The sequence below is a fragment of the Temnothorax curvispinosus genome, unplaced genomic scaffold (genome assembly GCF_003070985.1).
Source record: "Temnothorax curvispinosus isolate PA1 unplaced genomic scaffold, ASM307098v1 QBEX01008203.1, whole genome shotgun sequence".
Classification (NCBI taxonomy): domain Eukaryota; kingdom Metazoa; phylum Arthropoda; class Insecta; order Hymenoptera; family Formicidae; genus Temnothorax; species Temnothorax curvispinosus.
Genome location: NW_020217983.1, coordinates 138,012 through 162,780, shown reverse-complemented (window position 1 = coordinate 162,780; position 24,769 = coordinate 138,012). Strand labels below are relative to the sequence as shown.

At 41.4% G+C, this 24,769-nt stretch overlaps 2 protein-coding genes across 2 annotated transcripts in view; both read right to left on the bottom strand.

Moving 5' to 3' along the window:
* LOC112457741 (mucin-22-like) overlaps nucleotides 1-13,823 on the bottom strand; it is a 48,985-nt gene extending 35,162 nt beyond the window's left edge. The window contains 1 exon segment of the mRNA XM_025020956.1: nucleotides 13,501-13,823. The gene's annotated coding sequence lies outside the window, so the exon portion shown is untranslated.
* An 8,461-nt stretch (nucleotides 13,824-22,284) lies between these two features.
* On the bottom strand, nucleotides 22,285-24,589 carry LOC112457733 (quinone oxidoreductase-like protein 2). The gene is made up of 8 exons (XM_025020944.1): nucleotides 24,302-24,589; nucleotides 23,854-24,087; nucleotides 23,578-23,775; nucleotides 23,245-23,426; nucleotides 23,035-23,123; nucleotides 22,833-22,959; nucleotides 22,629-22,758; nucleotides 22,285-22,532 (listed from the first exon to the last, which is right to left on the bottom strand). Exons 1-8 carry the CDS (start codon nucleotides 24,539-24,541, stop codon nucleotides 22,479-22,481), a joined length of 1,254 nt encoding a protein of 417 aa, XP_024876712.1. The 5' UTR covers nucleotides 24,542-24,589; the 3' UTR covers nucleotides 22,285-22,478.
* Between the last annotated feature and the right edge of the window lie 180 nt (nucleotides 24,590-24,769).

Genomic DNA, 24,769 nt, shown 5'->3' with positions numbered 1-24,769 from the left:
CGTGAAAGGCCAAGCGGGGTATTAAATTACCCCAAACTTGTACCGCGTGTATAATGTTTCTATTTGTTGTTAGACAACTTTTTAATAGATAATTTTGTTTGTTCTTTAATAGGGAAGACGATAGTAGTCATCAATTTGCGGTAGTAAAAAAAAACAGTAAAAAAATCTCGAAAAACAAAACAAAGAACCAAAAATTGGGCTGAAATGACTATTTTTATAAAAAATGCTGTAGTTTTTCATAAAATTCACCGATTTTAAAAATTCCAACGGATTTTGAAAGACGAATAGACAACCTTCAAGGGCATGTAAGCAATTTTTTCGTTTTTTAAAAAAAAACATATTTCTTTGAACATCTGAAGTAGAGGAAATGATAAAAAACTGTCGGATTGGAAAAATCGCAAGAAATGGAAAGTAAAACAGATTCTATCGATTATTATTTATTTGAAAGGTAGTCAAAAGTTATAAAAGTATATGGAAACAGTAAAATTAACTCCACAAAAACTTTATAAAGTTTTGCAAGAACAGCAAAAATGAAATAATTGACCGAATCTTAAACAATTATATATGAAACAGGGGTAGAATTTTCCGGGGAGTGCTATAAAGTGTATAATTTTTTGTTACCGATTTTCACAAAAAATCTGAAATATATTTTACTGTGATAAAAGTCGAACGTAAACGGTTAAGTAAAGGTACTACGTTATCCCAAACGATTTTCTTTTTCGGTCACAGCTGCTGCACGGATCTAACGCACTCGCTTAATGACGGAGGTCGACTGCCGGATGACTAAACTAAATTATGGTTAGGGTCTCAGTATGAAAACTAACCTTCCTAAGTCAGGGGCGTAATTTGAATTTCGCGTGGGGCAACGTATTACCCCACATTACCTTTCTAGGGTTAATCGCATCTTCGCGCCTTTATCGCGCGTCTAAAAAACGCGCACGGTACAAGCGCGTTCCTCCTTCGTCATCTCGTATTATTTCCAATAACGGAAATCACAGCGATTCATGTGTAAACGTATTGCTCGTAAATAGTATTTTTTATTTTCGCGGGATGTATATTTTTTATCGATATGCGTGTCGCGCGATTCGCAAGACGTCTCCGCCCGTTTCGGCGCACTTTCCTCGCGTCTCTTGTGGACGGCGCTCCTGAAAGACGATTTTCACCTTACGTAAAACCGGCACATCGGCCCGGCCGTGGCTCGTTTCCACGGTGAACGACTTTCCCCCCTTCGGTCTCGTACACGCACGATGCGTTTTATCGAAGACGCAGAGCGGCCGCACCCTCGGGCGTGCCGGATTTCGCGGCCGATTCACGACCGATCGATTTCCATTTTCGCATTGCTCGCAAAGAAAGATAATTGTAGAGTCGTAAATATTGTTACAAATTGATCTCTATACTTGAAGTGTATACATGGTGGCATCTGAACGTTTAAAGATCGCGATTGTCATAAAATAAAATGTATATAAAATAAAATAAAATAGCGTTCCTGTTTTTAACCTTCTCACTGTTATTTATATAGCAGTTATTTATTTCATTTCTTCGTACTTTATCATGATAACAGCGGTCATTGCAATTTTTCCAGACGTCACTACGTATACTCCATCATGTTTATCTTAAGATTTTGAGATCACCAGTTAGGTGAAATAGCTTCACTGATGATAGGTGAAATAGTTTCACTGCTCTGAAGGCAAGCGACTTCGGTGTTAGTTGAATGCCGAGAAACCAGGAAGCCGGCTGTTTTCTCGTTTCTAATTAATAGTTCTCGACCCGTCGGCTCTAATTTTACGCGGAGGAAAGCGAATTCGAAATCGTTCGGAGACGCGACGGCGACGTCGCGTTCCGCATACATTAACGTCGCGGATTCCACCTTTCTTTCCGAAAGTAGGAAATTCAAGGTCGTACGTTTGAGCGCTAAACCATTTCTCACCGATGTGAAATAAAATGGATTTTTTAATTTTTGACAAAAATCATGGAAACGTCTTATACGAGGAAACGAATGCGCGCGAGGAGAAATCGCGGAAAACAGTGATAATAATTTATGTACAATAATGCAATTATCCTTCGTGGCATTTGTATGATTGATTCGCGTTAGTCGTACACTCTCTCGTTCATTCATGCACCGTTATCTCCGAGAGATTTTACGTTCCCGCACGATCCGCCTGTCCGGATATTGAAAAACGAAACCGCTTGGATGCCACAGGATCGGAATAAATTATATCTCACCGATTTCTCGGCGTGGCGAGGCGCTCGTAGTAATATCGAGCTCTGACGATACGCCTGTGTAAGTATGTGTGGAGTCATTCAAGCGATACTTTCTTTTTAATCTCTAATTACTAGATAGCACATAGTAAACACGCGTCGCTTCTTTAGAGTCGAATCTGGCAAACTTTCTAGGCTGAGAGAGATATTGATTTCACCGATACGTTATCTATATATTTATGACGATTGACGAGCGAATTTTTGCACCGTGGATTTATCTTTCTCATTTTGCACGTTCTAATAATTTGTGTATATATGTGTTATAAAAATGTAATGGCACTCTCTAATCTCTAAAGATATGTTAATCACCATAAGATTATCAATAATTGATGATCGTGATTATTAATCACTATCGTATTAACTATCATTTCGAATATAGTGTAGGTTTAATATCTACAAGAGAAGTCGTTTATTAGTCGTTTCTATCGAGATAAAGGAAGTAACTAAAATGCAAGAGTCGAAAACATCCTGTTAGAAAATTTTAACAGACTTAATTAAACATAAGATTGTAAATTCAAATACATGCTAATATAACTATATATACAATTTTTATCATTTAATGCCTAATAAGGCGAAAAGAATATTATAGGTCTTTAAATGTCTTATAAATATCGGAAAATTGTTATAATGGTTCTACATATCTTGTAGTAGAAGTGTGAAATACGCGATACGCTTCGTAAATTTCTTCTATAAAGAATTCGTATGTTAATTCACGTCCTAATCGACGAGGCGATTGTCGTAAATCGATGGATCCTTCCATCACACGTCATCTCCATTATTACGTTACGATAGGGCTTGGAGCATCCTCATTATCCAGCTTCGATTGCAAAGTCGGCGCGCGAGTTGGCCGAACAATATCTCGACAACGAAGATCGAAACTCGAACGATAATGACGATAATTCTGATGGGATTACATAAACGCAGCGCCGCGAAACAATGTCCATACTCTCTTTCGCGATTCCTGCACCGTAGGATTTATTCTGGCCGTGACAGCTCGGAATTAAGACGGAGCTGGACGGCGCGGCGCGTTCGTGCGCGAGCCGAATGAGAGAGCGAGAGAGGATGCCTCGTGAGCGCATCCTGAACTTTCTAAACCGATCCGCGCGGCGAATCCCCGGCGCGGCGCGGCGCGGCGATCCGATCGCGCGGCTTTATTCCCTTTCATGGCGAGTCACGAGCTGCCACGTTTCTTTCCTCTCGCGAAACCCCACGTATCGAAATAACTCGTGCGACGTCGATTCTTCGGCGAGAAAATGCGGAAAACGTCTCAAGTCGCGCACCGTAAACGCGAACTTTCGGAATCAGGTCGACGCAGAGGCTCGAATTTATGGAGTGAAGATCTGTGTGCAATGGCGCGGAAGAATCGAGGCTGTACACGAAAACGTATAGAATCTAAGAAAGATTTATTAAGAAAATTTAAAGATTTTTTTCGAAGATTTAAGAAAGGGTTAAAAAACCGGAAGATCTGTAAATATTCGGGCTTTTACAGAATGAAGAATCTATACATAATCAAGGCGTAATCGAACAACAGAGATTCGTAAAAGCAGTGCACTGTAAAATGCACAAAAATATTTTCGTGATTAGATTTTCGTCAAATATTTTAATCTCCGGTGTTTTAATCTACCGGACTCGTAATCGACTATATATTTTTATAAAATAGAAATTTATTGATCTAAACACATTCGAATTAATGTGTTCCGGAACACGACGCTCCGATGAAAATGATTACATTGTCTTCTAGCGGTTCGCTCGGGCGATTACGCATCTCGACGTTACGTGGGATCGATCTCCAATTACGTTTCAGTTTCCGCGTTTCAGATAGACCGGAAATTGATCGGTTCGCGTGTACCAGATCGTCCGGTGCCGACGATCTGGATCTCTGGTTCACCCCTTTTCTGCAACAGCAGGAAGTTACGAATATCCTACGAGGTAATTGAGATCCAAAGCTCGATCTAATTTCTTTAAGAAACCGTGTGCGAACAATGTTTAAAAGCAATTCTCCCCGATACGAAGTATCGGCATTCAGCTTGAACAGGTTTTCGTATTTTTACATTTTACGCAGAATATGTAAGATACTTAAAACCGAACGATATAAATTAATTGCGTGTTGACGTCTAAATTGTTAAGTTACGTGTTATGGAGCACTTAACTGGACTCATTAAAATAATAATTCGATCAAATTTTTTCCATTATTAAAAAATGGACTATAATACGTACATTCCTTTACTCATTTATTTCGGGATTAATTCATTGTTTATTCCCACGTTAATTCAACTGTTGTGGTAATTATATGAACACAACCGATCGCCGAAACTGTGGTACATCGTCGATGGAGTACTCGCCACGCGCGTCTTCCGCCTCCGCGCATTAATACAGAGAACTTTCCTACCGATCTCCTTACGTAAAGACCCAATTATCCGGACGATCAGCTCGTCAGTGTGGTGGAATAAATGAGCGGCGCGTTGTGTAGACCGTGCGATTATCGATAAATCACGTGCGGCGAAAAAAAAACGCGGTGAGATCGATACACGACGAAACGGGAATATAATACAATATTTTCGACTTCGGCGAAAACCGCGACTTCCTTTTTCGCGAATACCTGCCCGGTGCTTTGATGTGTCAACGACCGACGTTTAACGGGGTAGGTACGCAACCGTGCCGACGCAACCCAAGACTCCCGCACGCGAGGCTCGTGATCTGCCCGTAGATCCATAAATCAATCTTGGCTCGCGAACGAGATTGCGGACGGATGTATCTGTGGAAATCGCCGAAGACTCAATCACCGTTCTTAATTCGCGCGCTACTCGCGAGAAATACGTTCACTCGCGAGGATTGCTGACTTTATCTTCATACATTTTTCTACGAAAATATTCATTAATAGTTTTTGAATCAGGAAGTCGTAATTAGTGGTCTTTGCATTAGAGATGCAAATGGATAATAAAATTACCGACTACGTTCGCAGCAATTTATAATCCAGTTTAATAACTACCGTGTACTATCCGATCCAGAATTGTTTTTCTTTTGATATTATAATGTTTATTTAAATATGAGCCTCTTCTGATACTTAAACTACAATTTCTAGTACATATATCCAAAAGAGATTGATTTAAATGGTTAGAGTATCAAAACATTCATATTTAAATATCATTATAATAAAAAGCAGAAAAATTTTGAATCGGATAGTATACGGTAATTATATTATTAAACCAGATTATAAGCTGCTGTGTAAACGTAGTCATTGTTCCTTAATAGGCTTCATTTTCACAGGATTTGAATTTCCTGCTTTGCTATAGGAAAATATATAACGTTAAAAAGAGAAGAATGATTCGCACAAAATGATGACCTTCCTCAACATTTCTGATGATATTTTACAGTGATGAAAGAACAATCTGTACATTTTTAAGATTTAAATTTTGTGTCACGATTATCTTTTAACTTAAAATGACGATTTATTTTCCTCGTTATCGCGCGAACCTCAGCGTGACAATCTCGCGGAGAAAATTTCAAGTATCGTGGCGCCACGCGAAGGATCGTTCGCATTTCACGGTTGGCCGCGGATCGGATCGGTTCGGTTCTCCGGCGCTATGCCGCAGTGGAACACCAGGTCAATGTATCGACGTGCAGCGATATACCGCGGCGCGCGTTATACATTACACGTAAGCCCGGGCAGCGGACATTCTCTCTAAACGTTCACCGTCCGCTTAACCGATTGTATTTTGCTCTTTTTGCGGGTTTTGCGCGGCCGTAACGAGCCGCGTCAATCGCCCGCTGAATGAATCGCTCATGTTGAAACGTTCCCGCGCGGCTTTTGAGGCAAAAGGATCTTTACGCGGCACAATGTGGCGGTAAACGGCGTGACATCCCTCCCCCTTTCCCCCTCCCCCGGGCGGTGGTGCGAAACGCATCTTAATACATCTCGAGGCGCGATAGCCTCGGGACCGGCCGATTGCGAAAGACGTCTCAATCGTTCCGAGATCGCACTCTGCCGCACACTCATGAACAAGCCGCAGAAAATGTCGAAAGGTCGTGTAATGGGCCTTTAATTGACAAGGTGACAGCCGATTAAAATGTACAACGATCTCGTAAAGCTGTAATCTCGTTGGCTTGCCTCAACATTTTTACCTGGGATTTATTCGTCCCATCATTCATGTGGTACAAAAAAACAATTAATCAAAAAAATTTTAACGTGATTGCGTTTAATTTGATATACGTAAATTGCATTTTGCAAAATAAAATTATTTCGAAGAAAGGAAGGAAAGAAATGCTGTCAAATCAGGACAGGCGCAAACATATACATATATACTAACAATGAGAAATCTACTTCGCATTGATATCTGGACGCTATCGTAATTCACACCGCTACTTGAAACCAGGAATGTCAGCAATCTCATTCTGCGGCTAGTCAGCGGAAGGTCAGTTTCGATATGAAATACACGTTTCTCTGTCTGTCTGTCTCAGCTTCTAAAACCGCAAAAGAGAAGGAGAGATATCTGCCCTACTGCGCCGCCAAATCAAGTGCGGCAGTGGTTATCGTGGTCCACCGTAATATTTTCAACAATTTTTGCGATAAAAGAGCAAATGATCCGTGTCAATGCAATATCGAGAATTATTATTTAAAGATTTATTATTCTTTAGAATTACGCGTTGATTAAATATCTCTGCCTCGAGTGACATAAGTTCATATGGCCGCCACGCGACCGCTATTTCGCTCTCACAATTTCTGCAGAATTTCAAACAGATAAAGACGGTGACGAGCGACCTTCGCGTCCCGCAGAATGTAAACGCCCTTCGACCGAACCGTGGTTCGCGATTCCGGCGAAAGGGTTGCCGTCGCCGCGGGTTCTCGCCCCACAAGTTCTTTTATTACGTCATTACGCCTACACCGCGCGTCGAGTCATGCAAGCCGCGCGCAAGCGACTGGCGCGTGCATATTAATTTACATTTTTCTTTTTCTTCTTTTTCTTTTCTTCGCGCGCCGGACGCGCTTGAAACGCCGCGCTCGCCGGGTCTATCGTAGCCGGACTCCCTCGCCGCATTAACCCGATTATATCATTGAGAAATCGGTGGCGGAACGAACTCATAATGAGAGCACGCGCGGACCCCCCTCGTGGAAATATTCGCGGTAATAGCCGCCTCGCGGTGTAATCTGTCGGCGGGCTATAAACAACGTGGGATGAACAAAGTAGAACGGATGAAGACGTCGCATTATGCAAATTCACTAACGACAGTAATTACATTGGCGGCAATAATACGGCAATAAAAGGACGGACTTGCCTTTTGTGATGAATCGGCGCTAATGTGTGGCTAAATAATCGCCGAAGGGGATTCAATTGAAAGAAAAGAAGTCTTAAGTCGACGGTAAGGATTTCATAAATCTTCGTCGTCTTTCAGTAGCGTCTAATATGTGTCGTCCGGGTAATTGAGCTGTCGTTCCTATAATGAAGCAACGGGGCTATTATAACAAAGCCCCGTAATAGCAGCATTTTGACTTTCATCCTTTCTGTTTACATCCCGTGATTATTAAAGTTAATCGGATCCACCTGGCCTTTCATCGACGTCGTTTGGCATCGGCGAAAACGGCCGGGCATTAATCCGATAATCCGAAAGGCATCCCACGCAGGTCGCGATCGGCCGTGATTCGTGAAAGTGAAAAAAAGAAAGAGTATGTCAGCCCGGTCGTTTCGCCCAACCGCGCGTCGCTACCTCGTTATCCTCATTATGCTATCCCTTGCGATTTTTATCATCGTCGCAAATCGCCAACGTAAAAGAGATTTCACGAGCACCGGATGTTTAGCGACCGTTAAATTGAAGTTGACCGCTTGTTAATTTGTATTAATTTCTTTTGCTAATCTTAAAGCGAAGATCATTTTCATTTTACCTCCCTCTCATTCGTAGTAAAAATTTATCTATTAAAATCGATATTTTGCACAAGTATATTATCTTGCTACGTATATAATAATTGTTATATATATTCGTATTAACATTAGGTATTTATATTAAAAATTTAGGCGAAACAGCTAAAAGAATTTTTTAAAACGGCTTGAGAAAATTTTAACAAGGTAAAGTACACAAAGAAATATATAGGTACAGCGTAGCGCATTATATTTAAGGAGTGGACGTGACACAATGGATGAAGCTCGCGCCAACAAGAAAAGCTAAACGCACGAAGAAAGTGTGGACATGTTTAACGTAGCTGTCTCCAGCATCAACAGTCCATTTACGTCTATCAGATTCGATCACGTCGATCGATCACGCGGAACAAGAGGCCTTTCGAAATTCAGCGAGAACGTCCAATGCGGGGGATACGCGTCGAGGAATTCAGCACAATTATTTAGCCCTCAAGGGACGCATTCCTCGATCCTTTATCTATTTCTCTAAATCAGTTGATTGGATTAAAGATCCAATCGCGAGATATTTACAGAAATCAATCTTGTCGTAATTTAATAGTGTGAATGTCTTGATATTGAATAACAAGTTTTTTTAATTTTTAAGCTAGCGATATTGCATATTACACTTCGGATTCTTTATTCGTTAACTATATCAGATATTAAAATTATCAAATATATTTCGTAAAATTACTCCCCCCCTGTGCGCAGTAATAACAATAAAAGAGTCATAGAACAATTGTGCGACGTAATGCGTAAGTCCTGGCAATACGGTGCCACGTGCGAATAGTGTGATAAGGCAGATAGAGTGACACTGGCGACTTAGGAGGAAAATTGGAGCAAACGCCTATTCGCGCGATTTACGTTCCTTCCGTAACACGACACTCGGGAAAGGTTTAACAATGCATTTCGCGCGTGGGTCGTGTCGTAAAGGCGCTCTTGCGTAATGCGGTATCGATTATCATTAGAGAGTTATCGATTGTGCACCTCGAGCGACAGAGAAACAGGGATCAAGAAAGAGAGGCGGAGGAAGAAAGAAAAAAGAAAGCGCAAGGAACAGTCGAGTTTTTAAGATGGGAGAGACTGTCGTTGAATCTTTAAAAAGAGATCGACCGCGAGGGAAGATCTTTTTTCATTTTTGTACTAATTATAAGTGCAATCGTTTCTCAATTCTATAATACATTCATGCGCTGTCTTCTTTCCGTAGCTATTGTTGCAAGAGAGTTAATTGAAGTGAATAGTGTCAAATGTGAAAAAGATTGAAATTAAGAACTTAAACGATACTTAAAGTCCGGTGTGAATAGTTTAATACGGAAATTCCGCGCGATGCGTTAAACGCGGCTTTTTATTGCGAGGTTGATCAACGCAAAATGCATTTCGCGTGCAAAATTGTGAAATGACTCGGTATTACCGTCGTTTTCCTGTTACATCTTCAGAATCGATGCTCTCACCAACGCGGATCTCATCGGACGACAAGAGCAAGTTGGACATATACGACATATTAAGAAATCGGATTCGCGATTACCGCCTCGTACCGTCGCTCCGATCCGACATGAGCGCATTTTAGGCGCATGTTGCGTAAACTAATCTTCGCACAAAAATGCGTTCACTGAAGTCTCGATCGATGTATTATCCTTGGACGGTGATCGTCCGATTTTATACTTAAGATCGTTTTAAATTCGGTCTCAGATGGTCTTAAGATTACATCCATCCAATATGAAATGATCATACAGCGTCTCGAGACGATCGTACTTAAGACGCGAAGAACTTAACTGCAAGATTGGACTACATCCTTCATTCCTGTTCTTCATTTCTTAAGAAAAAAAGAAAAATCTGAGACGAGACAAAATTAAAAATTAGAAATTCAGAATCACGTATTTTTTTTTACTTTCGCAAAAGGCAAATTTACTCTTTGTAATATAAATTATATATTTATATATTTACTATTTCTTGATCTTTTATATATTTTCTCGCGTCACTAAAAAAAAGATTGGAAGTTAATCGGCTACGGTCAAAGGGTCAAATATCTCATTGGAAATAGAGCGAATTAAAATATCGGCCGGACAAGTAGATATAACCGGAGGTGGTCAGCCGCCGCCGCGCCGTATGCGAGTCGCCAATAAAATAAGCATAATCGCCGAGCGGCGATAGTTGAAACGCGACTGGCCGGCTTTCCTTTTCGATATGCGGTCTTTTAATAGACGCGATAGAATTTCTCAAAAATGTTTATGCTAATTACGTACGCGTGAATTGAATTACGCTCCTTTTTCTGGGAGGCTAATGGCGAAAAATTGTTATCTAAATCGCCGCTCGCCAACTCTACCGAGGTGCAAATGTGCCGCTTTGTCTCGCTGAGAGTCAGAATGGGATGGAAACTCATGAATGGAAAAAAGAAGAATAAGAATCCTTCGTCCTTGGTGATTCCGGTCAGTTCGAGAGGAACGAGCAAAAAGGACGAGGCAATGATTCTCGCTGGTGCTTTCTAGCAATTATCGCGGGTCGGCAAGTAGATTACGACGAGAAACCGCGTACCTCTGGGTATCTATACATACACCTTTTCGACCTAGATCGCGAGATATCTATCCGCGACAGGAAATCCGGCCCCTCTGAAACGCGCCGCGCATACTTCTCGTTTGGAATCTGTCGCAGGAATTCTGTTGTAAAAATTAAATCGATCGATTAACTTCACAAAAGTGGGAAAGGAAGTAACAGTGACGCGTAATAAGAATCTCGCGTGTCACTCTCAATCGTGATTGTACTTCAAACAGCACGATATATTATTCAACTTATTCTTTCAATTAACTGGACAGTTAAATTCTCTCGTTACAGATGTTTCCTCGTATCATAATTGCGATTCGTATCGTCGGTCTGTTTCATTCCTTTACTTTTTGTGTAACGCGTAATGCTGCATTACACTTTTAGATCGATGCGAATATAATATAAATAATTTCTCGGAACTCAATGGGCTGAAATTACACGCGCGGCTGCGCACACAGAGAGGAGATTTTCTCCATTAAAAATTCTATCGCGCGGGATCTCTCGCGGGCTGGAGTTAGAAATTGCAGATGTGGCGTGCGGAGCGTATCTTCTGTAAGGCCGTAATGCGTAGCACGTGTGCGAATGAAAGCGAGAGAGTTTCCCGCGCGGCGCGGCGCTTCGGGAAACGCCGGGATTCAATCAACGATTCGACAAACAAGGCTAAGTCAATCGAGCGCAAAACGAGGAAGCGGTCTTCGCGATCTTCCTCACGTTTCCTGGCAAAAATAATCACACCAAAAAGTGGCCAGAAAGTTCACGTTTTTAACTACGTAAGTCTTTATCAACAATTGAATTGACAAACAGCTGGATATATTGCAAAATGACGATTGGATAATTCGATCCTTTATATTTAAATTTAAGACGCAGATTTCATATTTTGCGTTATCCAAAATCGACGCTAAAATTGCAAATATTTTTATTGCACAACGAAAAGAAATGGTAAAAGTCATAAATTGAAAGCAAAACACGCACACGATTATACTAATTAGGACATGCTAATTAAGAGATATCTACGTACTCAATGACGTTGAAGTGAGAGGAATAATGTTAGAGATACAAAAAGATAATTTAGATAGAAATAAATATCGGAATATTTTGTAAGGATACGTGCTTTTAATACACGTATTTCAAATCTAAATTAGCAAATTTGCGTCATTTGTTCAGTCGTCGCATAATTCCGATCGGAGCGCGATCGACTGCGGTTTCGGCCGCGTGTTTTCGTCAACGACAAATATTCACGATATCGCACAAATACAAACGGCGACTCTCAACGGAGACGACTGGCCCGTTTTTAGAGCCGGAGCCGGAGCTAAAACTCCGCGGGACGTGAATTCGCAACGGATCGCTAGGTGTTATCATCCGCCCATTCGTACGGTAATTGCGGCAACAAATGACACGCTGCGGCGAGTTTCTCGCGACCGACGATTTTCTCGCTCCGCGCTGGAAAAAGGCGGGCGTTTCTACCGCGGAAAATTGGCGCGCCGTGAGTACCGAGAAAACCGGCACGGCGCACAATGGCACGTTAATTTGCAACTTTCTTTAATCGTTCGGCCTTTTTTCAGAGGCACCTCAACTCGTCGTTGAGCGGCAATTATGCAGCGATTATCGTTCGCGCAGTGTACATTTATTTTCATTGCATTCTCTTGCTTTTCGAATATTGATTAAGGTTTAATTGTTGGATACGTGCCGTTGACTTTCCACGAGAAAGTGTATTGTTTAGCGTTAATTAACAACGTTAAAATCAAAAGCGGTCGTCAGTTTTTTATATCTGCTCCAAATAATAACGTATAATTAAATTAATTAAATTAACTTTGACGTATAATTAAAATTGCAGCCGTTGTGTTCTTGTTGGAAAGATACAAATGTATTATTTATCATATGAATAAGCGTAATAGATTTATTAGATTTCTAAGTTGGAATTTTCTCTTAAGCTTATTACAGATACTTATATTATTTATAAGTTTTTGACACGACGTGAATATATTATGTAAATATATTATCTTGATTTAGTAAAAACGTAAATAACTTGACGATTAAATTAATAACACTAGCGTGTTTTTTGAACATAAGTGAAATTACTAAAAAAGGTCTGAGAGCCGAAAGAACCGAACGACTTACGTGTACGTAATGTAGAATGAGAGCGAAACAGCGGAAGAAAAATAGGATGTAAATTTAAATTGTTTGACTAGGAGACCTTTGTGTATGCGTAAGCATATAGTTATATAGTGAAAGCCGGTATCTCTCGAATCGGGCAAAAATATTGGAGAAACTGGTTGAAATCAGTTTATGCATAGGCGGTCGCGCATAATGTTGCATATGCAACCTGTTATTACGTAATGTCGCCCCGCGACACTTAACTAAAAATATAAATCCCCCAAGGAAGATAAAAAAAAATAGAGGAGAAGAAAAAGTGAATTGCCGCGGCCACGACTGTCCGTTCGACTGGTGAGCGATCGAACTCAGAAGCGGTCGCGTTCGCAGAAAAATCCGGTTTTCTCATTTCCTCCCGAACTTTCACTTCTTCCTCTTTTCGCCTCTTCCAAAATTAGGTGTGTCCCCTTTGCCTAATTGCGCTGAAAATAATCTGCGGAACGCCTACTGGCGAACGAAGACTTTCAGGAGAGACGACCGGTCGTAAGATCCCGCGACAATTTCGAAGTCCTTCGATATAATCATCGAGTCGAACGAGAACCGGTCGGACTGCATTTTGTTAAATCCGCCGGCTTTTCTCTCTCGAATACTCCCGATACGCGACGATCCATTTAACTCATTATCCTCGAAGAAGGCCGCGGATAAGAAGCGCGAAAGAATGACCAACCTGTAGCTCGCGTCTGCCGGCCAACGGTTTATCCTCGCGATCGATCCTCGATTTCTCTCTCTCTTTCTCTCTCTCGCGTTCGGCGATCCTTGCCAGCGGGTCTCTTTTCTCTCTGCGAGCCAGGCGTTATCACTTCAGCAGGATCTAGCGGTACCCGCGGACACGCGGGTCTTCGCGCATGTTAACGCACGCGGATGGTCGCACGCACCGAAAGTCATGCTGTCCTGGGGAGACGTGAGTCTCTCATCGTCGGGCGGGACGCCGATGACGACGATCGATCATCGATTCCGCCGCCGTCGCCGCGGGTATTCCACCGAAAAACCGACGCACAGCGAACTGGCACTTTCTCCCGCCGCCGCCGGCCGCGCACACCACGCACTTCGCGCGCCGCGAAGTCGCGAAAACGCGAAACGCGTTTTTTCTTCCTACGCGAGAAATTCGTGCCGCGACGCGGGGAATTTACTACATTCGAATAAACTCAGTTATTATGTAAATTGTAGCGGCGGCAAAACGCCGGAAGGACCAACTCTCCGGCCTGCCTTCGCGTTCCCGGAAACAGTTAAAAAAGATTTGGAAAAGATAAATTTCTTCTCTCTTTGTTTTTTTAATCCCAGCATCCGTTTAACGGTGCGATATTTTTAGGGGGTATCCGTTGCGAGTTTTATACGCGTCATTCTTACATCGCGTCTCGATTTGGTTCCCCTCGAATTTTATTACGAAGTACGACCTGAAGGAATGTTTTTGTCGCGCCAAAATTTCGGAGCACACAGTCGAATCTTTTTATTTTTCTCTTTCTTTCTTTTTTTTTTCTTTGCACCGATCACACGCCAGGATCCGAGTCACCGTGTGCTCGAACCGACGGACAATCCCGGATTAACGTCGGACTCGGTCAACCTCGCTCCGTGGAAGCGATCGTCAGACTGAAGTCGTCGCACCGACTGGTAAGAGTACGTGCATGGGTTTCTTATCCCTTCTGTTAGCACGAGATCCCCTCTTTCTCTTTCTCCTTCGTCCATCAAAGCCTTCTCTCGTTCTGGCACCGCTATCTTGCTTGAAATGCCGGATCCATCAGGCAAATCGGTAATTTTTCGGAAATGCGTGTACACAAGCCTTCATTTATTTCGAAAAAAAAATAGCTTGATTTCTCGAGAAAAAATTTGAAAAAAATTGGATTATTTTTCAGAAAATTCTTACGCGAAAGAATGTCGATTTGCAATGCATGGATTTTCGCTTTTAGTTTTTATTTTATTTAATATGTATTAGCTTACTTTGCTTTCATTCTATTTTCTTTTCAGCTCATGCCGGATTGTGTGCATCGGACTCCGTTTTGGATCCACGGAAGGAAACACGCTCCCTGATTGTGTTGATCGCTCTAGACTTTATTCACTTCTAAAGCTAATAAACTACGATTACTTGCTGCTAGTGCTGACCGTGTCTTTGCTAATTCCACTGCATTTAAGTCCAACAAAATTCCTATCATTCCTCGTCCCTCATTCGTCAAAATTCACTACATGTACTTATATATTCTCGTGTCTGACTATTTAAGTCCTTTTCTTTCACTTTACGTTATGCTTTCTTGCGATCGAATTATCTTTTGCTACAAAGTGGTAACATTGACCCCTCATCATTTTCTTTTTACCTTCTCCTCAGAACTGCATGACTTCAAAATCAGATCTCCTACACAAGCAATGAAATTATTATTATTATTATTATTATTATTATTATTATTATTAGTATCTGTTCGTTACGCAACGGTGATTCTCACGCGTTTTTCACAAACGTTTCGTGCCCGCGTAACGCAGAACATAAATCATAAATCGTCGTTTACGAGCCGCCACAGCGCAGCAATAATTACTCTAACGAAAAAAGTACGAAGCGGCCGCGTTATGCGCCTTCTCGAGGGCAGAGTTCAGTTCACGGGGTCGTTCGCGAAACGGGCGGGCATTAACGTCACTCTCGATGGACATTGCCGAAATTGCGCGCTCACGAACGGCACTTTCGACGGTCTTAATCACTGCCCTGTCAACGCTTCAAGGGAAAGGCTCAGAGAAATATGACTGAGTCGCTGCAATCCTCGTATTCGTACACTGCCTAATCGTCTTTTAATATCGCGATTGCTAAATAATTCGTCCGAAATATTCTTCCTCACGACGATCCTTAGATAACTACCGCGCGCGTTATTATATGTAATGTCTGTATAACGCTGACTGGATTTTCAATTTCATAAGAAACGTTCGGCTCTCGAGAAGAGAATTATTTTCGGCCATGATGAGCATAATAATAACCGTATGTAAGTGTTTTAATATAACGTAAAAAAGTATAATGAGAAAATACGCACGTGAGCACATATTCGTTATGCTTTATTATATGGGAACCGCATTGAGCATTGAAATTAACTGTGCCGCTTATGGGAACGGCTCGTAGCAGTGCAGTGAAATGGAAGTGTAACAGACAGACAGACAGGCAGACAGACGGGAGTAAGAGGTCCTCAAGGAGCCGAGAATCAACCGAGAAAAGTGCGAGGGAAAAGTGAGCTGGGCGACCTTCGCGACAATTCACTTACCTACCTTCCGTCCGATCTCTCGAATCCAGCTCGTTCTTTACAGTTGTCCAGTTTTTCGTGAATGCTCCTTTTATGTCTGGCCTGGAGCGCGGGGAATAGCTTCTGCGATCAGTACCAAAAATAGCGTCGTCATGTCTTATAATTGCAGATGGAAAGTCTACCTGAAAATTCATAAAAGAAATGAGCTAATCAGTTTTTTATTTCTAACGAAAAATAGAAGAACAAAAATTATCGCTTTTAATATAAAACAAAGAATGAAGATTACCATTTTGAACATAAATGCATTATTGTATTCGGAAAAGGAGAAAAGAAAGAAAAATCTCATGAGAATTGAGAAAATTCCCAACTGAAGCTATTAAATGCGAGTATTTCAAAACAACGTAGGGCGATAAGTTTACGTTACGATAGAAAAATTGTAATTTTGCGCATTTTATAATAAAAACTATTTAAATACCGTATTCATATTGTAGACAAAGAGAAAAAGAGATCAAGATATAAAAAATGGGGGCGAGAGACAAAAAGGGAGCAAAAGAGATTGATTTTGAAGATATAAAACCCAAAACCAAAAGTGAAAAAAAATTAAGTGATTTGTATAGAGATCGGGAAAGATATATATTTGGAACTTATAAAGCATTCGCTTCGGCAGCTCGCGACTCTTTCGGTTATTAGCGCGATATTCTTCAAGATGATTATTACAGGCATTTATTTTTTAAAATAAGTAATTCTGTGAACCACAATAATAATAAATAATACGAAATAAATTCAACATCGTTGTCAAGTCTTAACGATTCATACATTTGCGCACCAGGTCTTCAACTCCTAGAATTAATCAATATTTCTAATTTATCTGTCTTAATATCACGCATTCATGGTCATCTTCATAAGATCTCCTCGCAAGTTTTTCCCGAAAGAGAAAAATCGAGTCTCTCTTCATTTCCGCTTCCCGGATTCTTATTTACCGAAGTTAGGTCTAAGGTGGAGTGTTGGCTCAACGAGAGGAACCTGCGTTCTCAAGTCTCGCGAGTTCAACATCGTCACCGTGGCGGGATATTTCTTCTTCTCCTCCTTTTTTCCCCCCGCTTCTCAACACGTACTTCTCCAATAATCGCGGGTGTCCGCCGATCTTTCTCCGTGGCTCTCGGCGGGCGCAGAAAATCGAGCGGTCGGTGTATACGCGGCGCGGCGGCGTGCTCAGCGCTAAACCTGGCAGTCGCAGCTCGCAGAGAAAGGCGGCCACCCACCGGCTTACACAACTCTTTGCTCCAGTTATTAGTATGTGACTCTTTTGCCGGTCGGGCGACCTGACGAACCGTGGCGTGCGACAGCTATAGGACTGTCCGGGTTCCCGTTTCTCTTTCTCTCTCTCTTTCTCTTTCAAAGACACGCGATGGCTAAATTACGGCTCCCGGGACAAAACCGCGCCGCGATCCTCGGCTCGGCTTTACGCGCTTTCGAAGCTCTTACGCTCCCAAGGCTGTTACGCTTACCGCGGTCGCAACCGTCGCGCGAGCGAGCGATCGAAAGTGGAGGCATTTGCATGAAACGCCGCGTTTCGTTAATTCGCCGCGAAGACAAACGCGCGCATTCGTTTTCTCAGAGTCCCATCGCGATAAATCAATCGGAAAGCAATCTATGTATACAATAACGTTACGAATCCATTATCGTTTCCATTTGCGTCGCAAAAATTGCGTATTATATCGCGAACGCGATTAAGAGGCGAGTTCTCCCGCCTCGTTCCTTGTTCGTTCAGTTTGCGAAAACAATTTAGATCCCTTCGGTAAAGCATTGCGGTGACGTTAAATAACGAATAATTGATGATGTTGGACGGGCCATAATTTCGCTCGTTAAACTCCGATTTATCAACCGATAATGCCGTCCCCGTAACGAGATTGTTACTCGTCGCACTCGCGGAACCTGTTCCAGAAGACAATTTCAAAGGATCCTTGAGCGACTTGCGCTCGATTGTGATCGGAATGATCTACAATGGTGCGATATTACGCCACTGCGTGCCTGCCTACCGCACGTTTCCGGTTGGCATGAGATTGTCCGTTACGCATAACGTTCCTTTCGTAACGACTCAATTCTCCGCCTTTTTTGTCGGCCCGCTAATTCAGACTTTTAATATGCGACAAGAATCGATTTGTTGATCGCGAACCGCAGCGGTCGACGAGAGAAACCGGAAAACGCACGAGCACGATCATCATTCTTCTCGGGAACTTGCGAAATACATTCGTCGGCGTTTACGGATCCTTCTGTGCTCCGATCTCGCGATGATCTACGGCGTGGATCACAACGTTGGGCAACCGACTCGCGATACGTTACGCCGTTACGTAAAAGCGTAATTGCTGTCTATCGTTGAGAGTGTAAAATATTATAAGGCCGTTTTACGAGCGAATCCGAAGAAAGTCGACGGAGTCCTGCAGAAATGTTCGAATCCGCGGAGGACGCCTGGGAACTTTCGCGGAGGGTAAAAAAGGAGTGTCTTTCATGGCTTCGTAAAAATCTAACGATTATTTATCCCCGGCGTGAAACGAGTCCGATTATGATGATGAACGCTCGCTTCACGGTCTCGCGATTAAACTGACGATTCTAATGAGTACCATGATGTTTATAATGATTAATAAATTCAGCTTTACCTCAGGCAAACTAAAACGCGAACGTTTTCCATGCGAGGAATAATTACAGCGAAAGCAGATCGATGCTAATTTTAAATTTTTTTTTTCAAACGTTTTATAATGTTTTTGTTTCGCGCATAAAATTTACGAGAGAAGAAAAATCTGCAGAATGTTAGTTCGCACGAGTTTCAGTTTGTTATATGTTCCTTAATTGCACGAGCTGCGTGTAAAAGAATTTTACAGCGGAGGGATTAACGTCACACCGCGTAATTACCGGGTAGTCTCTGAGTTATTCATGGTCCAGCTAATAGCGACGTTTTCAACCCCGCGTTTCGCCGAGATCTCTTCTTCGAGCGTGGATTTCGTGCGGAGATGTAATACCAAGGAACAGCGCGTTTGCGTTTTTTCTATTCTATATAACATTTCCCGTCGTGAAATCCCACATGCTCGATACCTTCAACGCGTGCTCGTCGACGATTTTGCGACACTCATACACCATATAAATTTCGTAAAAAGTTCTAGAAATGACACTTTTCTTTCGACCAGCCAGCCAGAAATTTAGAGCTCGCGATTTAACGTTTCGAAGTTTGTGGAACTCAAAAACATCGCGAATACGGCAGCGAGGACTGCGCGAAGAAAGACCTCAAGTTTCGTGCGGGACGGACCAAAGATCTCAACCATGCAGGATCGTACCCGCGGTTTCAACTACAGCGAATAATGGAGGCGGTGTTCTCTATAATTTTTCTATGAAAACTTTTCTTTGAAAAGTTTTTTTATCTTGCATCGGGAGCATCTGTCTCTTCAGGTCTTTTTTGACGCTCTTTTTATCGCTCATTTAGGTATCACATTTTACAATTTTCGCGGAACGTGTATTTACGCTCAAGTATGTTTAGACACGTAATATCTGCATTCGCTCACTAGCGGAAAGAGACGACGATAGAGAGGACGATGAGTATCGCGCGATGTTAGTCTTAAACGAGCAAATAGCAAAATCCGTGAAATCTCGCTCGTTAATCTCGCTAGTTGCATACAATTTTTACTACGGGCGCCGTTTGTCTGCCTGCGAATCTACAACATCTGGCAAATGTCGCGACTATAACGCCCTGATATTATCTGAATCGTATATCACTGACGAAACTGTCTGGGATACGCACTGACAGATGTACGTAATTGCCTAAGCATAGCCTTTAGGCGAAAATTGTCGAAAGACATTTGCGGTGTCTCATCAAAGGTGTCCTATTACACCAGAGCCCCCTTACATTAATTAGCCCAAGGCCGTTCCCGGGACAATTCAATTAGAGTTAGAAAGGAAGAGAAATATTAAACAAAACTAAGTAACTTCTGTCCTTAGCAAAAACATTTAAAAAAATTATTATTTATCACAACGCTTTTTAATGTTATAATTTTTATAGAACGAGAGGCGGAGAAAGTAAAATTTTAAATAAAATTTCTATTAAAGTCTACCAGCAAATCTGACTTTATCATTTATCTTTCTCCTTATTCGCCTCGTCAGAAAAGCTTTATTTTTAATAAAAGAATTGATCTTCCTTGCCAGGAAAAATCAACTCAAATTCCGTGAAAAAATATTGCGAGAGAAAACTACCGTATATATAAGTACGTGTGTAAATATGTTTCAGACTTGGAGCTCGTGCGAGAACGACCGGCGGAATCAATTTTCCTTGATTCCGCGACGGCGGCGACGACGATTTACTTCAAGGTTCAGGGGGAGAGAGCGCATTTACATAAGGAACCCGTGCGCTCGCGATATACGTCCAGAGACGGACCGGACAATTGGATTTGGAAATCGCGCGCACCACGCCTACGATTAATCAGGCGGGGGCCACCTTGAACTCGAGCCACGTTATGATTAACGACGTAAAACCGCTCTAATTGGCCTCCACCGGCCGGACAGCGTTAACAACATTTGGAACGCGCCAACTGTTCGCGCCTCAGCATAAGTGAATTTGCGATCACAGAATGCAGCTCCGCGAAACGAAAATTAATAGTCAGAATCAGAAAATAAAAGGAAAACTCGCATAAGATCTCGTTGGGAGATGAAATTGCGAGACATGTATTTAAAAAATATAATTTTATAATTATTTTAATTTAATTAAACTTTAGGTAATTAACGCGTGTTCCGCTGTATACTGACGAAATAAACCCTGATACAACTAATTTTGACAATATTAAATTGGAAACTTTAACTTAGCCAGTAAATAATTAACAATAAAGATTTTTTATTTGACCTAACTGGTCATCTTTATTATTTATAATTGTCACGACGTTTTTATCCTTGGTTTTGGTTCTTTTCAATCGATATAACTTTCATACTAATAATAAGTATATCACTGTGAAGAATTAAAAAAAAAAAGGATGCTTTATATCAGCATAAAAAGGATCAAAACGTGAAAATTATAATTAATAAAGATGATCAGTTAGGTCGAATAAAAAATCTTTTTTGACAATATCAATTTTAACGTCAAATATATAATACGGCTGCGTGAGTTTGTGTGCGATCGATAATGCAAATAGTATTAAAATTATTATATTAATATTAATATATTATTATATTATATTAATATTAATATATTATATAATAATTTGTATATAATGATCCATTGTCCAGAAGTTAAATTTTTAAGCGAAAGCAGCCTTGATAGATCTAAATCTAAATATAACACGAGCAATCACGGTTGTCACGATGTGTCGCATTCCTCAGTGACGCCCCGTGACAGGTTTCGATCGAGTAGTCTTCACACAACGTAGGACGTCCGGGAGAAGGACAACGTAATTTTTACGACTTACATTCTACCCTAGAGGAGTACCGGCGCGGCGTCTGGTCGCGTCCAGTTCGCGCAATCTGGGGCGCCCACGCTGTACGTCATCGTGTTCCTGAGTCACTGGTCACCGGGCTAATCGACACTTTCAGTCGTCTGCCATCCGAGAAGACCCCCCTCGCGAAGGATAAAAGGCTAGACGATTAGCTGCTGATGATGAAATCGCCGATCGCTCTTTTACGTTACGCGCAAACTAAAAAAAACCAGTCTCGGTTTCATTTTTAAATCTTCAAGTATTTACAAAAAAAGAAATTACTAACCGTTAAGCCCACTGACTGTTAATTATGTCAAAATCATGTCATAAATAAATGCAATCCCGCGACGCGAAGACTGACTTCGTTATATACTAGCTGCCGGTGTAAATTAACTTCGACGTAATTAACTCTCGACGTCTCATTAGCGGGATGGTTCGGTTTAAACACGCCGACGGGAAGCCATGCAAGTATCTACGCATAAAAATTGCTGAGTTAACTTGAATGTCAACGTAATGTCTCTGGCATGATCAACGAGACTCGTGAGTCACTAAAATGGCTCACTTAATGGAAGTAATCGCTGTCAATCATTTTGCATAAACCGCGCTCAATCAAGCGGCCGTAAATCTTTCTTTGGCAATGCTAAAGTCGGGACACGCTAAAAAAAAAACTGTAACGCCATGCAAATCGTGCTGGTCAACTAGACGCAAGAAAATCTAATGACTGCTGCTAATTGCGATGTAGAGCGGTATATAGAACGTATAACCTGCGCCTGTGTGCTTAAGAGTAATATAAAATTTAGATAAGAAGATTTTATTAACAATCTTAATGCTATATTAATACATTCCACTTGTATAATATATATCTTGTTCATAAATATAAATATCACTGTGCACTGGTAGCGTGCTTTTCTCGTCTTTAAGATGGATCAGAACATAAAGAATGCTTATAAAATGCTCGTCAAGAACAAACACACCTCATACGAGTCTGATCACGTGACTATTTTTTTTATCTCAGCTTCCTTGTTCCTCATGTCAATGACGACCTGCAAATTTCCATACGTACAACAGTTATAGATATGCAAACGTGTATTTAATAAATTCTTAATATTGAAAAAATATATAAAAATCTATCTACTTACTTTCCCTGGAAGTATATCTTCGGAAATGGACTGCAAAGCATCGTTGACTTTGTGCATACCAGCGATCAACGAATAAGACGGTGCAATGAGCCCTTCTTCTAGAAATTGTAGGACATCGTCTCCCGCTTGACTAATTTTAAAACGAACGAAATAATGAAATGTTTGTCAATCGGCAACGAAAGATATTACAAATGTATGGCATACCGATATATATCAGGCTTCTTCTTTTTGTATTCCGCAAGATTAAAGCCAGTGATGCTGAAGGAACCTTTCTGCACCTCCGAACGATTGTCCGTCACGGTCGCCGCAGTGCCAGCTATGATCACGCGCCCTTCATGACAGAGGCTACAAGTGAATGCACCGTCCTACGTTAAGTTACGGGTATTTCAAAATAGAAACTGTGTACCTTCGCGAGACAAGTGATGCACCACCACAGCGAAACTGTCATTGCGCAACAAGTCCTTTAACGTTGCGTCTTTGTAGATATCGGTAAAGCTAAAAATATTACTGTCGATATACTTCCGTATCTTACTTGATCGAGATCCATACAGTCTTAATCTGTCAAAAGTTTACTTATATATCAACTTATATATCAATAAATTTATTTACGACTCACCAACTCAACATTTTCTTGAAATACGCTCCATCTTCGTCATCAAAGATAGCTTTGATGTCTCGTTCGGCTGCGATATCTTCTATCTGGTTCAACAGCTTCTTGTTGCTGTATTTGAGAGCCGCGAATGCTCCCATATCTCGAGCTCGATCGGCCCAGTTTTCTGTGGCGCAAACTCCAATGACCTTTTAAAAATAATTATATAATTGTATAATTATATTATATTTGCAACATCTCCTACGTTCAATTTTCTTCACTTATCAATATTTTAGAAATAAAATAATCATGATATGCCATGGCATAAGTAAAAAGTAAATGAATAAATTAAAAAATTACCTTGGCCCTGAAAACATTTGTTGCAAGATCGACAGCTGCTAGGCCAATGCCGCTTACGCCGACGTTTATTAGAATCATGTCATCCTCGTTGAGCTCAACTTTTCTTTCTAATGCGACTAGCGCAGTAATATAGCTGTCTAAGGTACTCGCCAGATCCGCAGAGCTAGCTGATTTCATAGAAGGTACCTTCCATATATCCTATGTACGAAAAAGATCATTATTAGAATGCTATCATTAAACATTTCAGAAAATTCCAGTTCCGAATGTATATTTTACCCCAACTTCTGCCAAGCACTTCTCAGCCAAGCCTCCATATCGCTCCTTGTTAAGAGCAATGACCTTATCGCCAACCTTGTAGCCGTTTTTCTCTGCCTCTGCGCCAACCTCCGCCAGCTTCCCGACAAACTCATGACCGAGAATCATCGGCAATTTCGGTTCGAACGTATACAAGTTCTGACTGAGAAGCGCATCGGAGACGTTCAAAGCGCAATAATGAACATCAATGAGAACCTAAGAAAATTAACCAGTTATCATTGAATCTATATGCAATCTCTCAATATTATTGACATTTAGGTACAAAACATCAGAGAATAGAGAGAAATTAACTGCAATTGTTATTGATACACATTCTCAGTATCATTGACATTTAAATACAAGATATTGATTATAATTATATTATATTTAATTTCTGCAAGATAAGCTTTCAATCGGGTTTTATGCCTACTTCGGTCTCCCGTGTTCTCCTGGGCGACTCTAGATTCTCTATTACGAGAGGACTGGAAAACTCTTTTAGCAATGCGGCTTGAATTTCCCCCGGCTGCGGAGCTGGCGCGCAGCTGTTCGTAGATTCCACTTTTTCCGCAGTGTTGCTAAACCTCCTCGCGACGATAATCCGCAATGGCAAGCCACTCAATCTGCACCTGCTTAGTTTCGCGAGAATTCGGCATCCTATCGTAGATGACATGTCGCTATTACTGCCATTAACCTAACCTATAACCTATAACCTATTATGGCGTCAAGCGTCAAACGACTCAAACGCGAGCGAGCGCGACGTCTGCGGCGCGCGACTAAACTAAAAACAATGAAGAATTAATACGTCATTTGATTTGACGTCTGGGCGCGTTCAGCAGACCAAGCTGCTGAGTAGCAATCGAACGTGATTGGCTCCTACTTTTAGAACCAACCAATCAAC

Coding starts and splice junctions, on each gene's coding strand:
- LOC112457733 (XM_025020944.1), bottom strand. CDS start 24,541: ATGTCATCTACGATAGGATGCCGAATTCTCGCGAAACTAAGCAGGTGC. Junction 23,427..23,577: donor CAAATGTTTTCAGGGCCAAG/GTAATTTTTTAA, acceptor TATTTTTAAAAG/GTCATTGGAGTTTGCGCCAC. Junction 23,124..23,244: donor TTCAAGAAAATGTTGAGTTG/GTGAGTCGTAAA, acceptor TAATATTTTTAG/CTTTACCGATATCTACAAAG.